General features: G+C 36.8%; 1 protein-coding gene across 1 annotated transcript in view; it reads left to right on the top strand.

Moving 5' to 3' along the window:
- The window catches only part of HMCN1 (hemicentin 1), a gene marked incomplete at both ends in the record, with an annotated part of 509,757 nt that overhangs the window by 366,159 nt on the left and 128,220 nt on the right, over positions 1-15,378 (top strand). The window contains 6 exons of the mRNA XM_084251187.1: positions 2,218-2,391; positions 3,670-3,783; positions 4,623-4,768; positions 9,123-9,273; positions 10,802-10,996; positions 12,719-12,832. Coding sequence (XP_084107313.1) covers positions 2,218-2,391; positions 3,670-3,783; positions 4,623-4,768; positions 9,123-9,273; positions 10,802-10,996; positions 12,719-12,832 — 894 coding nt within the window. The remainder of the gene's footprint in view (positions 1-2,217; positions 2,392-3,669; positions 3,784-4,622; positions 4,769-9,122; positions 9,274-10,801; positions 10,997-12,718; positions 12,833-15,378) is intronic.

Here is a 15,378-nt window from a genome sequence, read left to right on the forward strand (position 1 = left end):
TGAGAGTTAGAAACAACTTCAGTGCTCATCAATGTATGTGTGGATAAAGAAAATGTATATATACATAGTAGAATACTCTCTAGCTATAAAAAAAAAGATGAAATTCTACTTTTTGCCACAACAGAGATGGCCCTGCATGGTATTACATTAAGTAAAATAAGTCAGAGTGAGAAAGACAAAACTGACAAGACTGATTCCACTCATATGGCAATAAAGAAACAAAACAATTTAAAGAACAAAATAAAACACTATTATACTATAAAAACAAAATAATGACTACTAGAAGGGACAGGGGAAGAGCGGTGGATAAATCAGATCAAAACAGGCAGTTGTATGGTAATAGATGGAAACTAGACTGTCATAGTAAACACACTGTTGTGTAGACAGATGTGGTTTATCATGTTATATCCCTGAATTCAATACAATGTTATAAATCAGCATTACTTCAATAATCAATAAACTATGTTTCTGCTGTAATTGAAATCTGACTCTTCCCAAGAGACCCTAATTCCTTAGAAATCTTTCCAGTAGAAATCTCTTTAATTCTTTATCTTAGGTATCCCAAACCATTGCATCTGACTATCCCACCAATACCACCGCCACCACTTCCTGGTTGCTTATCTATTTCTTGTCATTCTCTCTCATTCATTAAATGATCTGAATCAAAGCCTTCTTTTTCATCAATTTCATAAAGTTAAGACTATTTGCGTATGTTTGTAACTTCTAACGTACTCAGCCATAATTCAGTGTCTTTCCCGTTTCTTTTCCCAGGGATGAGTTATGCACGTTCAGTTACTGGTTGCACTTATGCCCTTGAGCCTGTATCTTTCCACCTTCTTTGGTATGTCAGTAATTCCTACCATCCACCCTCCTGAAGCTACCATCTCTGTCACTTCATATTTCAACCACTCCCTGTCTTATTCCACTAAAATTGGACTCCTGCCCATACCATTTTGGACATTGCTATAGCAAAGGCTACTACCTTTTGTTAGCTCTAATAACTTTTTTTGCTCTTTATTTTAATGTTTTGGACATTATCCTGTTTTCTTCACTAGTTATCCTTGCATACACTTGATTGCTCCCTTTCTCTCTCCTGTGGAGACTCTTAATTAACCCATCTCTTAAACATTAGGATACCTAGCATTTTTTCCATACTACATTGCTCTTTTTACTCCAGATATTTTCTTCAAGTAATGAATTTAATTCCTAGCAATTTAATTTTCACCTTCTATAGATGTTTGGCTCTTTTTATTTTTTTTTGAGGTAACATTGGTTTTTAACACTGTATATGATTCAGAAGTATAAGATCACACCTCTTCAGATAAATATTACCACACCACATCCACCACCAAGGCACCCATAATTGTTTGTGACCCAGATCTTTCTTTCAAGGTTCCGATTTCTATGTAGTTTCCATTTGGCCATTTCTACCTGGAACTCTCATGGGCACTTAAAAATCAAGAAATTCAAAATGAGAACACCATTTTCCCCTCCTAAATGTCCATCATTTTCCATGTTTTCTATTTCTGTTGCTTCATTGCAGTCTACCTAGATCCCCAAGCAAGAAAACCAGAAGTTATCATTGACTCTGCTTTCCCTTAGCCCTCAGTTCTCTCAAGTCCTGCCAATTGGCATGCTAAATCTTCCTTTACACACTTCCTCCTCTTCCTGCCTGCTTTCCATGTGCGGTTCAATCCTTCAGTATTTTTCATGAAGCAAATGTACCTGTCTCTGACCCCCTTTCTTTCAGTATTGAGTATTGACACCCTCAAACCCATCCAATTTGCTCCCTGCTTTCCCCTCTGTTTACACTACTCTGCTCGTAACATGCTCCCTCTTCTTACTAGTTTCCCTTCTTTTACTTCCTAACTACCAATAATTCTTTAAGTCTCACTTTGAAAAACCCTCCTTTATGAGGTCTTTCCTTATGACACTCCTTTCCCTACACTTCGGATTGGGTTAAATGGTACCTTCATATATCCTGCACCAAAAATTTCCATTATTGCCCTTATTACTTTGTGTCATGATTCCTTTTTGTGTGCCATTTCATCTATTGCTTTTAGAGGTTCTCACTGCTTTTGTGTAGGATAAAAACAATAATTATGTCTTGCAATTGTAACAAGGAATGGATTTGTTCAAGTTAATAAAATGGAAATTTAGGAATCCATTAGAAATATCTAAATATATTTATTTGATCAAACTTTAAATGTTTTTTAGTATCTCCTACAATCGCTGGTGTTGATAGTGATGGCAGCCCCGAAGATGTCACAGTTATCCTTAACAATCCCACATCTTTGGTCTGTGAAGCTTATTCTTACCCTCCCGCTACCATTACCTGGTTTAAGGATGGAACTCCTTTAGAATCCAACCAAAATATTCGTATTCTTCCAGGTAATTAGTTTACTTCAGATGTTCAGGATGAAACTGTAGCATGTATGATTGTTGAAAAGCAGAACCATCAGTTATTTCCTAAAAAATATTTATGTTATTGTTTGTGTTTTATGGTATTTTAATATTTAAAACTATCTGTATATATCTTATAATCCTAGAAATTACTTTCTTGAAAAAAACAATAAAATATCTAAATAAAGACAAATAAACAGCATGATAGTTGCTAATTGCTGAAATATTTTATGATGTGGAATGCCAGAAAGGATAGAAATTTATGTCTTATTGAATTGAATCTTGAAGGAGTGTTAGTGTTTAGTTTGAGTTTCTTTATCCCTCATTGATACCTGGTGATATGTGTGAAAATAAAAAGAATTCAAAGTTATGATTGCCAATTTTAAGAAATTTATACTCTTACATGCAAGAGATAATATTTGTGGAAAGTTTATACCATGAATCTGAATAATGATATGGATTCTGAGCTGTTAAGGGACATGATAAATGGGTTAATCTTAAATTTTATGAGAATTCTCAAAAGAAAATGGCCACCATGGGTGGGAGTGGCTTGGAAATGCTTTGTTGCAGTTAGAACTTAAGCCAATCTTTAAAAAAGTTACAAAATTTCATTGGTTGGAATTGAGTTGGGAGAGATCTCAGATCCATCAGAATGAATAGCACTGGAAAGGTACAAAATGAGAATGGCCTACTTATATGCAAGCAATAATTAAATACTTACCTCCCACTTGAGTGTAGATATTGTTTGTGTGTGTGTGTGAGAGAGAGAGAGAGGGAGAGAGAGAGAGAAAGAGAAAGAGAGAAGGGTAGGAGATTGGAGTCATGTTTACAATGCCTGGATTAAAACTTTTAACTTTATGCTTTCAGCCAACTAAAGGCATTAAAGATTTTTAAGGAGGAAGTTTTCATAATAAAAACTATCTTAGTAAGCTCAAGCTCTACTGATAAACCAGACAGATGAGAGGAAGAAGAGACAAAGGCAGAAGACCTTGTTTAAAGAGAATAAAATGACCTTAGCTTGATTATGTATAGAACCATGTGGGTATCAGAATGAGCATGGGATTCATTACTTTAGAGGACTATCATCACCCACCAGGCAGTGCCCATTTGTCATCTGTCTATATTACAGTTTGTTTTTTGTCAAATACCTGCCACAGAATTGGCATATAGAAACAATATGTTAGTGGTAAGAGCTAAAATTTGGTAGTTTGTGCATATTCTGCTCTCACTGTGACATCAGTGACCCTTTGATGTTCCATTTTTTAGGTGGTAGGACCCTGCAGATCCTAAATGCACAGGAGAACAATGCTGGAAGATACTCTTGTGTAGCCACTAATGAGGCCGGGGAGATGATCAAGCACTATGAAGTGAAGGTCTACAGTAAGTTCTGAAAGAACAGTGTGATCATATCTTGCCCAAGTTTTCTGTTTCAGTCCTGTTTTTCATTGTGGATTCATAATTATTTCTACTCATCATTAAAGATTATTGTCTATGCAGCTTGCTTCATTAAGATGGAAGTTGAATTAAGCATTATGCCCATGACTTCAATTGCTTAAATATGTGAGGCGCCCACTCAGTCTGCTCACGGACCTCTTGTTGGAGAACTTGTCAGTGGCTCTGCCTTAAGTTTCTCTATTGTTTTCTTCTGAATTACTTTCAGGGCTGAGTTACAGTATTTGCATACACAAACTGTTTAAATGAACAATCTCTAATCCACATCCTAAAGTGACTTGAGGTTGATCCACTCTACATTAGCCTGTCCAAAAGAAAGAAAGAAAGAAAAAAAGCTAAGCTTAAGCTACCTTTAATGATGTCTACATTTCAGGACTTCCTTTTTGTTCTTAAAAAGGAAGAGTATCTTTTTTTTTTGTCTTTTGTTATTTGACTAGGTTCCTTTAATGACCAATAAAATGCATTTTATGTGTCATGCTCAGACTGTCTTGGGTACCTGGAACAAATGAAACTAACTGCTCTATAAAGATCATTAGCCTATTTGATAAGATTATAATGATGAAGAAAAATGTTTTCTTCACACTCTATCTGAACGATGCTGTTTCTAAAAATGTTAGCTTGGGTCCTGCATAAAAATGGAGCATAAAAAGTGTCTCAGTTATTTCCTTATTTTCATGTTAAACAATCCTTAATTTGATTTCTGCTGTATTCCATGTGTTTAAATGAACTAATGTTTAACTCTTTAATCTTCATTTTTTTAAATGCAGTTCCACCCATAATCAATAAAGGGGACCTTTTGGGGTCAGGTCTTTCCCCGAAAGAAGTCAAGATCAAAGTAAACAACACCCTGACCTTGGAATGTGAAGCTTATGCAATTCCTTCTGCCTCCCTCAGCTGGTACAAGGATGGACAGGCCAGTCACAAGTTTTTCATTCACTTGTAGTTTGTTAAAGACTAAAATGGTCAATTAAAAAAAATAGGTGCAAGTGACTCAGAGAATCAATGTCATCTTAAAGCCAGTTTGTCCATGAACCTAGAAATTAAAAGCAAAAAAAAAAAAAACCTTGAACTACATACAACAGTTGTGGTATCATTCCATCACTGGTGACTGTACATTTTGTTTTTGTGTACATTAGCAATGGTCTATGAATATCCAGTCACCTTCCCACTGAGGAATGTTTTGTTTTCTGTGATTTTACAGAGTAAGTAAAGTTTGCAAAGAAGAAACACAGAAAGAGCTAAATCACCTTAGAATGATAGGTATAACTTTGGTATTGAGTTGACAGTTTTCTCTGAACATCTTTAATTCATTTATAAAAAGTAACATTTTTTAATATTCCAAGATGAAGAGAAAAGCTGAATTTTATTAGGTGCACAAGTCAATGAACTGGTGGCAATGAGAGACTTTAAATAACAGGCAGATCCCACAGTTAATGTGATCTGACTCTGAGACCACACACACTTATTTCTCATTCAACTTATTTTCTTTCATGCTAGTTTTAAAGACATATACTCTGGTGTTTCTAGACCAAAATATTTTTTTTTAGCTGCTAGCACTGTGCTTATTAATACGGATGTGACATAGCTCAGCTGACATTTGACCTGTTTTACACATCATCAACCAAATGGTCAGTTAAATTCCAGTTATGGAAGTTCAGGTCAGAGCCATAATTTAAGGTACAGAGAGATAGACCTTTAATTTTTCAAGTCACAGATGGATTTTGCAATACTGGCAGCTAGGGAAAAAAATCACCTCTTATAAAATAAGCAAGTTTCATCTGGAAGCCATTGGAAAAGGATAAATATGGAACACTCACCATGTTCTGTTTACCGTTTCCCTTCTGATTAACAGCATACTTCATGGTACAACATCAATTCTGAGTGAGTTCGCTTGGAAACAATTTCTTTCTCCATTGAAATCTTATTTTTATTTTAAATTTTAAAATAAAAGCTGAGTTGTAAAAGCTGAGTTGACTAAAACTGCATGAATGAAGAATGAGCAGTTTGTTTCATTTTAACTTTACCGTAAAGAGTTAAATTAAATTTCAGATCCAGACCTTGCAATGATTCAATTATGATCCTCTAGTTAAACTGCTAAATGTTTCAGGGCTTGGGAGCGGTCACCTAGAAGGTATACTAAAAAATACTGGCTTTTAATTTCCATATCCCTTCTATTGTTCTTTTATTCTTTACATAAGCACTGGTGTTTGAAAAAGTAGTGTTTTGGAAAAAACCCACTAAAAATAGTGTCAGTGTTAACCACAATAAATTTTGATCAAACTTTTGAGTTTTGTTGACCATGATCTGAGGTATTTTTAGCACAGAAAAATTAATTTATGCTAGCTTATATAAATGATATGTTAACAATGATTTATTGCAGATTATTTATTAAGCAAATACTATTTGCCAGACATATAGGTGTGATCCTCCCAACAGCTTTGAGGTAATGAGACAAGAATCTCTACTTGCATAAAATTTGGGGAGACAAAAACTGAACAAACCATAAAACATCTGATGTGCCAGATGGGATAGATGTTATGGAAATATCTTGGTCAGGAAGACGAACTGTGAATGTGGAGAGTATAATCTTTTATTTATGTAGGGAAGAACATACCAATAAGGTGATATTCAAACAGAATTTCAAAAAAAGTGAAGAAAACAGATACAAGATAACTGAGGGATGGGGGGAGTAATCTAAAATAAAGAGAATTACAAATGCTAAGGCCCTGAGCCACTTTAGCTGAAACACAGTAATTTGGGGGAACACAGAAATGAGCGAAAGATTGGAGCAGATCATACTGCCTTGTAGACCAGTTGTCTTTATTCCCATGAGAAGACCCTGGGGAAATGTGAACATAATAGCCAAGATCTGGAAACAACCTCAGTGCCCAAAGACAGATGAGCAGATAAAGAAGATGTAGTGGATATGCACAATGGAATATTGCTCAGCTACAAAAAAAAAGAAAAAAAGATAAACTCTTGACTTTCGGGACATTATGAATGGAACTGGAGGAGATTATGCTAAGCAAAATAAATCCGGAGAAAGACAAATACCGGATGGTTTCACTTACATGTCAAATACAGAGAATCAAAACAAAGGGCCAAATAAAAACAAATAACAAACCCTAGAAATCTCACTATAGATTTGAGGCTACCAGAGGAGCAGGGAAAGGGGTGAGCAAGATGGGAAGGGAGTACAATGGACTCTGGTATAGGGCTGTGGGTGCCTTGGTGGTGGGTGTGGGGCATGATAACACACACCTCAATGGTGTGATTAAATATCTCTAAATCATATACAATGGCAAACCAATGACACTTCAAAAAAAAAAAGTTATATGGTCTGACTTAAGATTTTGAAAGGATTGGGGCCACCCCGGTGGCACAGCAGTTGAGCGCTGGGTTGCGAAGCTGTCCGCAGCCTCTGCAGTGCCGGTTCGATCCCTGGCTGCAGGCGAGGGTCCCACATGGCGCGCAGACCTCTCCTGCCGCCCGCTGCTCCCCTCAGCAGTGTACTTCGGTCCTTCTGCCTGCTCTGCTCTCCCCTCTGGCTCTGGTGAATTCTCTCACCCTCCTGTGCTTCTGACTGTACCCAGTGCTTGTATAAATAAATAAATAAATCCTAAAAAAAAAAAAAAAAAAAAACTTAAAAAGATTTTGAAAGGATTGTATTGGTTTCTGTATTGGGAGAAATAAAAAGAGGGTCCAGATATGAATTTATTTCAGTGATCCAAAAGAGAAATGGTATTTGTGTGGAGAACAGTGGTGGCAGCATGCAAGAGGAAGAGATGAGTCACGCTTTTGAATGAGATCATAAGGAGAGTGAGTTTAGATAGAACAGGCCCAAGAATTAAGCCCTAGGGTAACCGCTACATTTAGAGGTTGTAGAAAAGAGAGTCAAGTGTCACAAAAGATAAGGGAGGAATGTATTCCAAAATAAAAACAAATTAAGTATGTTAAATGTCATTCGTCTGTTAAAATATTGAGAATTGGCTGATGAATTTAACAATAGAGATGTCACTGGTGACTTGAACCATGCTGTTTTGGTCATATAGTGATGGTAAAACTCTGATTGGAGCAAATTCAAGAAAAGATGAGAGGAAATGGCATTAAAGAAAAGCAGCATTAAAAGGAATGACAGTAAACTAGAACTAGAACCTGCAAGGATAGAAGGGAATTTAGTATGAATGGAAAGGTTTAGAACATGATAGATGTCTTAAGTTTACTAATTTTACCACTATGACATAATATGAATATCTCTAGGCTAAAAATTTTTATTTACAAAATAATTACATTTGTGAATAAACAATACTGATTTTTAGATCAGATTAGACTGTGTATATGCCCTCAGTCTTGTATTTTAAAAAGTTTAGCATTTTCCACATATTAGCAAAGCATAATAAAAGATACACTTCTTTTTTTTTTTAAAGAAACATCATTATTTATTTATTTATTTATACAAGCACTGGGTACAGTCAGAAGCGTGGGAGGGTGAGAGCATTCACCAGAGCCAGAGTGGGGAGCAGAACAGGCAGACTGACGCGAAGTACAATGCTGAGGGGAGCAGCGGGCACGGCAGGAGAGATCTGCGCACCTTGTGGGATCCTCACTGGCGGCCAGGGATCGAACTGGCGCTTCAGAGGCTGTGGGCAGCTTCGCAGCCCAGTGCTCAACTGCTGCGCCACTGGGGAGGCCCAATATGCTTCTCTTTTTTTAAAGATTTATTTATTTATGCATATAAGAGCTGGGGTACAGGCCACAGATAGGGGGTGAGAGGATTCACCAGAGACAGAGTGGGGAACAGAACAGACAGACTGAAACACACTGCTAATGGGAGCAGCAGGCGAGACAGGAGCGATCTGCTTTGCCATGTGGGTTGCTCCCTGGCAGGCTGGGGATGGGACTCATGCTGCAGAGGACTAAGACTGCTTCATAGTGCAGTGCTTAACCCCTTGTGCCACCAAGGAGGCCCAAAGATATGCTTTCTTAATGTATTGTGAGATCAGCTGAAAAATTTTTTCCTACATGGGTATGGTACTGAAGAACATTTTCATCCTAAAAATGTGTAAATGTGTACCCCTCAGAAATACCTGACACAGATCTCAACTCTGAGTTATAATTTTTAACAATCATACAAAGTTAATTATTTTTATTGTTACTTTGAATATTTCACTTTTTTTATTAACAAATAATAAAATGCATTAACTGTATGGTCTCTTAGATCATTTACTTGAATATTTTATGCTAACATTATTGTAATTAAATCACAGCCTCTTAAATCAGATGATCATGTTAATATTGCTGCAAATGGACACATACTTCAAATAAAGGAGGCACAAATATCTGACACGGGGCGATATACCTGTGTAGCATCTAATATTGCAGGTGAAGATGAGCTGGACTTTGATGTGAATATACAAGGTAATACTGATACACTTTTTATTGGTAATTTAAATTATGTGATCTGTCAAAACAATGAAAAAAGATTTGACTTGGCTTATTTTTTTTCTGTTGACAATAATGTAAATTCATTGTTGAAAACTTGAGAAATTAACAAAGAAGAAAATATCCCATCATTTAGGATTACTTTCCATGATTTTTATATGCTTCCTTCTGATATTTTTTATGTATACCTTATTTACAAATGTATTATATCACACAGTACATACTTTTCTGTTGCATTAGCCTTCCACTAATATTATATCATGATTTTTTAAATAGCATTTACATGGAAGACAGGAAAGTGGTATACAATTTAAAGTAGTCAGACTGGAAATTGAATGATGATTTAGTCTCCTACAAATTTTGTGACTTGGACAAGTTACCTAACTATTTTTTAAAGATTTATTTATGCATACAAGAACTGGGGTACAGGCCAGAGGTGTGGGAGGTGAGAGGATGCACCAGAGACAGAGTGGGGAACAGAACAGGCAGACTGACTGAAATACACTGCCAAGGAGAGCAGTGGGTGAGAAGGAGAGGTCTGCTGCACCATGTGGGTTGCTCCCTGGCTGGCCAGGGATCGAATTTGTGCTACAGTGGCTGTGGACAGCTTCATAGGTTGTGTCTCAACCCCTTACGCCACCAGGGAGGCCCAGTTACCTAAATATTTTGAGTTCCAGTTTGTTCACTTCTAAAATGAAAACCTTAGAGAACTGTGCTGAGTTCTAACTAAGATAAAGTAAAACTTTTAGAAAAATGGTGAAGAAATGATACCTGTTATTGTTGATACTGTTACTCTGAATATGGTTTTTAATAACTATACCAGTTTTATCAGTTGAATATCTATTATTTATCAGATTTCTATTGTTGAATGTCTGACATATTTCCAAGTTTTGATTATTTACATGTGTCACTGAGCATCTTTTAGGTAAAACTGTAGCACATCTTTGATTTTTCATAAGATGCTAATTTTAGCTTAAGTGTAGCATACTTTTTTCAATGCTTTTGATGTGCAATTAAAATTACCTTCTAAAACGTTCATATTTCTCCCCACCCCAAAATTTCAGAATGTCATTATTTTTGTTACTAGATCATTTACGTTCTTACTAAAATACATCATTGGAAAATGCTCTCAGCTGAGTCAGAGTTTTTTAATGGTTCTTCAAAATTAGCTTTTCCTGCTATAATTGTATTGCATAGCCACGTTTATAGCAGTAACTCCTCCCTGAGCACTGACCCCATAAGGACTAACACCCTTTACCAGGTAGTGCTGCATTTGAGGCCCACATTTCTTGTTCTTCCACAGGAGAGTCAATCAACTTTGGTCTACTACTATTTTTGGCTAAGGGCTAGAGTAGGTAGGTGTATAAATACTTGAAAATATTTTCCCATTGTGTAATGTATGACTTTTACACATCACTCTTGTGAAAATACAGTCAAAATCTTTGTTTAATGACTTGACACTGGTATTCACATATGTTCAAAATTTCTTGTCTTCCCTTCATAGTTCCTCCGAGTTTTCAGAAACTCTGGGAAATGGGAAACATGCTGGATACTGGCAGGAATGGTGAAGCAAAGGATGTGATCATCAACAATCCCATTTCTCTTTACTGTGAGACAAATGCTGCTCCCCCTCCTACCCTGACGTGGTACAAAGATGGCCATCCTCTGACCTCAAGTGACAGAGTGTTGATTTTACCAGGTAAAGATTGGTGTGAACAGGTGAAAATTGAACTTCTTCCATGTTTTAAATCAGTGGAATTACTAACACAGGCTGTTGAATGCCACTCATGTCCAAGTAGCTTCAAGCCAGAGGAGTACAGGTCAAGTATTTGACATAGTATAGAACACCTTAGTTAGTTTTCTGATCTGCCACAAGATATTCTGTCCACTTAAAGTCCTTTGGCTTCCTGTGCTAGCATTTCTCTAGTAGTATGATGAATTCATCTGTTTGATTTCTGTACATTATTAATGATACTCTAAATATATTTGTAAAAAGTTATTCCATTTATTAACACATCTATCATAACTCAATCATAAAGGTTATTGGTTTGAAATATCTTGGTTATTTAGCTTATTAATGGAAAGGAGATGTTCAAATTATGATGGAATTATAATTTGTACTTTTAGCAAACATTCAAATAGGTGTGTCAAAAATTATCAAATTTTACACTTAAGGTCAATGAATTCTGCTGTATGTAAATTTCATCTCACTTAACTTTTAAAAAGACACTAAAGGGCCTCCCCAGTGGCGCAGCGGTTGAGCGCTGGGTTGCGAAGCTGCCAGCAGCCTCTGCAGCGCCGGTTCGATCCCCGGCTGCTCCCCAGCCACCGGAGGAGGGTCCCACATGGCACACAGACCTCTCCTGCCGCCCGCTGCTCCCCTCAGCAGTGTACTTCGGTCCTTCTGCCTGCTCTGCTCCCCGCTCTGGCTCTGGTGAATTCTCTTCTGACTGTACCCAGTGCATGTATAAACAAAACAAACAAATGAATAAATAAATAAATAAATAAAACATGCCTCTATTAAAAAAAATTAAAAAAAAATAATTAAAAAAATAAATAAAAAGACACTAAATAGAAATGACAATTAAATGTAATATGTGGTCCTAAATTGGATCAGAGTTTGGGAAGAAAAGCTATATGCAATTACTGTAATAATGATGAACTTTGAATATGGACTATAAAATTCAATAATAGTTTTATATAGATTTAAACTTTTCTGATTTTATCATTGTACTATGGTTATATAAGAGATTGTCCTTATGAAATATAGATTTATGAATATTTGGGGGGTAAATGTCTCCAACTATGGTTCCAACTTACTCTCAGATGGTTCAGAAAAATGTTATGTATATGTTAGAGATAAAACAAATGGAGTGAAATAAAAATTATTGGTAAGCATAAGTGAAAATTTCTTGTACAATTATTGCAACTTTTCTCTAAATTTGAAATAGTAGCAACATGAAAAGTTAAAAATACAATGTTATTCTTTCAGGGTTACATGTAAAATAGTATACTTTGTATCTTTTGTATCCCTGGTTAGTACTTTCCCAAACCAACACTTAATATCTAACAGTGAAAACATCTTTGATATGTGTTCTAAATTGTATCAGCAAGAAGTGCCTACATATTGACATGACATGTGGAATATAATGAGGGACAAAATTAACATTCACCTCTATAGACAAATATACATGAACTATTTATTAACTTATCAGGTGATCTGATTCTGTTGGATTACTCTTTAATAATGCAACATTTATTATAAAAATGGTATCTGGGTTTAAAAAACTAAATCACCGGATGCAGTAAGAAACTTGAAATTGAATGTAAGGAAGGCATTAGACCTGGAAAATGCTGCCTCTGTTTATAACCAGTATTCATGCTAAGATTTTGAAAGATAAACATGTGGGGGTACTTTTAGGAGGGCGAGTGCTGCAGATCCCCCGGGCTAAAGTAGAAGATGCTGGGAGATATACCTGTGTGGCTGTGAATGAGGCTGGAGAAGATTCACTTCAGTACGATGTCCGTGTACTCTGTAAGTTGGTTTTCTTTGTTGACTATGTATTCTTTGACTCAAACTTTTTTTGAAGAATGAATGTTTGCAAGATGTTGCACTTTACATTTTAGAGACAATAATCAGAAATGTATAGTTCTCCCCCAGGAGTTAGTTAGTTGTCTTACATAAACTGAGAGCACATTAGTTAGGACTCCTGATGTATTAAAAAATAAACTGGCTTAAACAAAAAAAAAAAAAAAGGAAGAAGAAGAATTCATTGACTCTTAAACCAGAAGAGTGCCAGAGGAGAGCTGATTGCAGTCAAGTCTGACTTCTGTAACTGAAAAGAGATCAACTAGACTTTACCTTTGGCTTTCTTTTTTTTTTTTTAAGATTTATTTTTTATACAAGAACCTGGGTACAGGCCAGATGCATGGGAGGGTGAGAGGATTCACCAGAGACGGAGCGGGAAACAGAAGAGGCAGACTGAGGAAATACACTGCTGAGGGGAGCACCGGGCGAGACAGGAGAGGTTGACCCAGCCATGTGGGATTTTCGCCGGCTGGCCGGGATCGAACCCGTGCTGCAGAGGCTGTGGACAGCTTCACAGTGCGGCGCTCAACTGCCTGCGCCACCAGGGAGGTCCACCTTTCACTTTCTTTTGGCATTGTTTTTCTCCATTAGCATCACTCTCGGTCTCGGGTAGGGGATCCGCTTGGATGCCAAGTTGGCCACTGGACACTCTAGTTCTTGCATATTCTCTGACATTCACAACTGAAGAAAAGCTTTTCTTTCCTACTATTTACAAGTTAAGTCCTAACATTAGAGTTGAGTGGCTTTAATTAGCCAAGAATGAATTACATATCCATACCTGAATCACTTATAGAGACTAAAAGACTAACTGACAAGACTAAGTAATAGTTTATATGACTACCATTAGACCACAGTAACCTCCATCTAAATGTTTGGACTAAGAGTGGAAAAATTGTTTTACCTTTGAGGAAAATGAGAGGCAATGTTACTAGAAACAGGAACAAATAGATGCTCTGTTAGAAGAGACTAAGCTAGTGAAACTGCAGAGGGTATATATAGGAAGCAGTTGATATAACAGATATAATAGAAGAGATGATTAAGTAGTATAAAGTATTAGGCCCTCATCTCAGAGTATAAGATGACACTGAGACTTTTATCCTGCATGAGTAAGAAAATGGCTAGATTAGTAAAAGTAGAAGATTTGGGAAAATGACACAACTTGGGAAGAGGAAAGTCAATTTTGTTTTGGACATACTGAATTTGAATTGGCACCAAGATAGCCAGGTAAAATGTGAAATTAGCAAATTGGCATGGGATCATTTACAAATAGGAGAAAGGAAAAGAGAGTTAAAGGAAGAAAAACTTAGGAGCTAATGCAAAGCAGTAAACTACCATGTTGCCAATGCCAAGGCACTAAAAAACCTATCCGGGGGTTAGTACTGAGATTGAAGCTAGTTTTAAGAAAATAAAAACTGAGGGGCCTCCCTGGTGGCGCAAGGGGTTAAGCACCACACTATGAAGCAATCCACAGCCTCTGCAGCATGAGTTCGATTTCCAGCCAACCAGGGAGAAACTGACATGGTGCAGCAGACCTCTCCTGTCTCGCCTGCTGCTCCCGTCAGCAGTGTATTTCAGTCAGTCTACAAGTACTGTTCCCTGTTCTGTCTCTGATGGATCCTCTCCCCACCTCACATCTCTGGCCTGTACCCCAGCTCTTGTATGCATAAATAAATCTTAAAAAAAAAATAAAAACTGAAAAAGAGGCCATTGACTTTTAAACTGAAAAGTCATGGGTGAATCTCAAAAGACCATTTTAGATAACAGGGTGTGGTTCTAAGTCAAAGAACAAGAGAATAAATGTTGAGCAAGTCATCAGAAATAAAAGGAAACAAATAAAGACTACTTCTAAGACATTTTGCACAGGAAGGAAGATGTGAACTAGAATTTTAAGACAAACAGCTTATTTGAAAAAAAATTAAAGAGAGATTTGAGTTTAATTCTATGCCAAAGGAAATGATCCAACATACAGGGACAAATTAAAGGTTCAAGTGTGTGTGTGTGTGTGTGTGTGTGTGTGTGTATGTGTGTGTGTATGTGTGTGTGTGTGAAAGATGCAGGGATTGATGAGCAAGGTCCCAGAAGAGGGGAAATGTAGTCAAGAGATCATTAAGGGTATTTTAGTGTTTCCTGGTAATGGATTACCACTCACTAGGATGGTTGGAAGGAAAATGCATATCAAGTATATATAGTCCTTTTTGTTAAGTATGAAAGCAAGAGAAACAATGGCAGGGGTAGTATTTGAAAATACCTGTGAAAAACAGAAACTGACCGCCACTATGAGGGATGGGATAGACCGTTTGCTATTGAATTTGGAGTCATCTGGCTCAGTCGCTGCTTTCTATAGTCATCCATAGCAACCTAGGACAAGGTAGAAAAAAGATCAGTGCTAATGTCATCATGACCAGTGAAGGAGTACTCCAGGCTGCCGGCCCTAATTTTTACCTAGATCTGGTAAAAGTTAAGTATAGGACAGTGAAGGGTCTGATGAAGAG

Source organism: Talpa europaea (assembly GCF_964194135.1).
Source record: "Talpa europaea genome assembly, chromosome: 12".
Taxonomy (NCBI): Eukaryota; Metazoa; Chordata; class Mammalia; order Eulipotyphla; family Talpidae; genus Talpa; species Talpa europaea.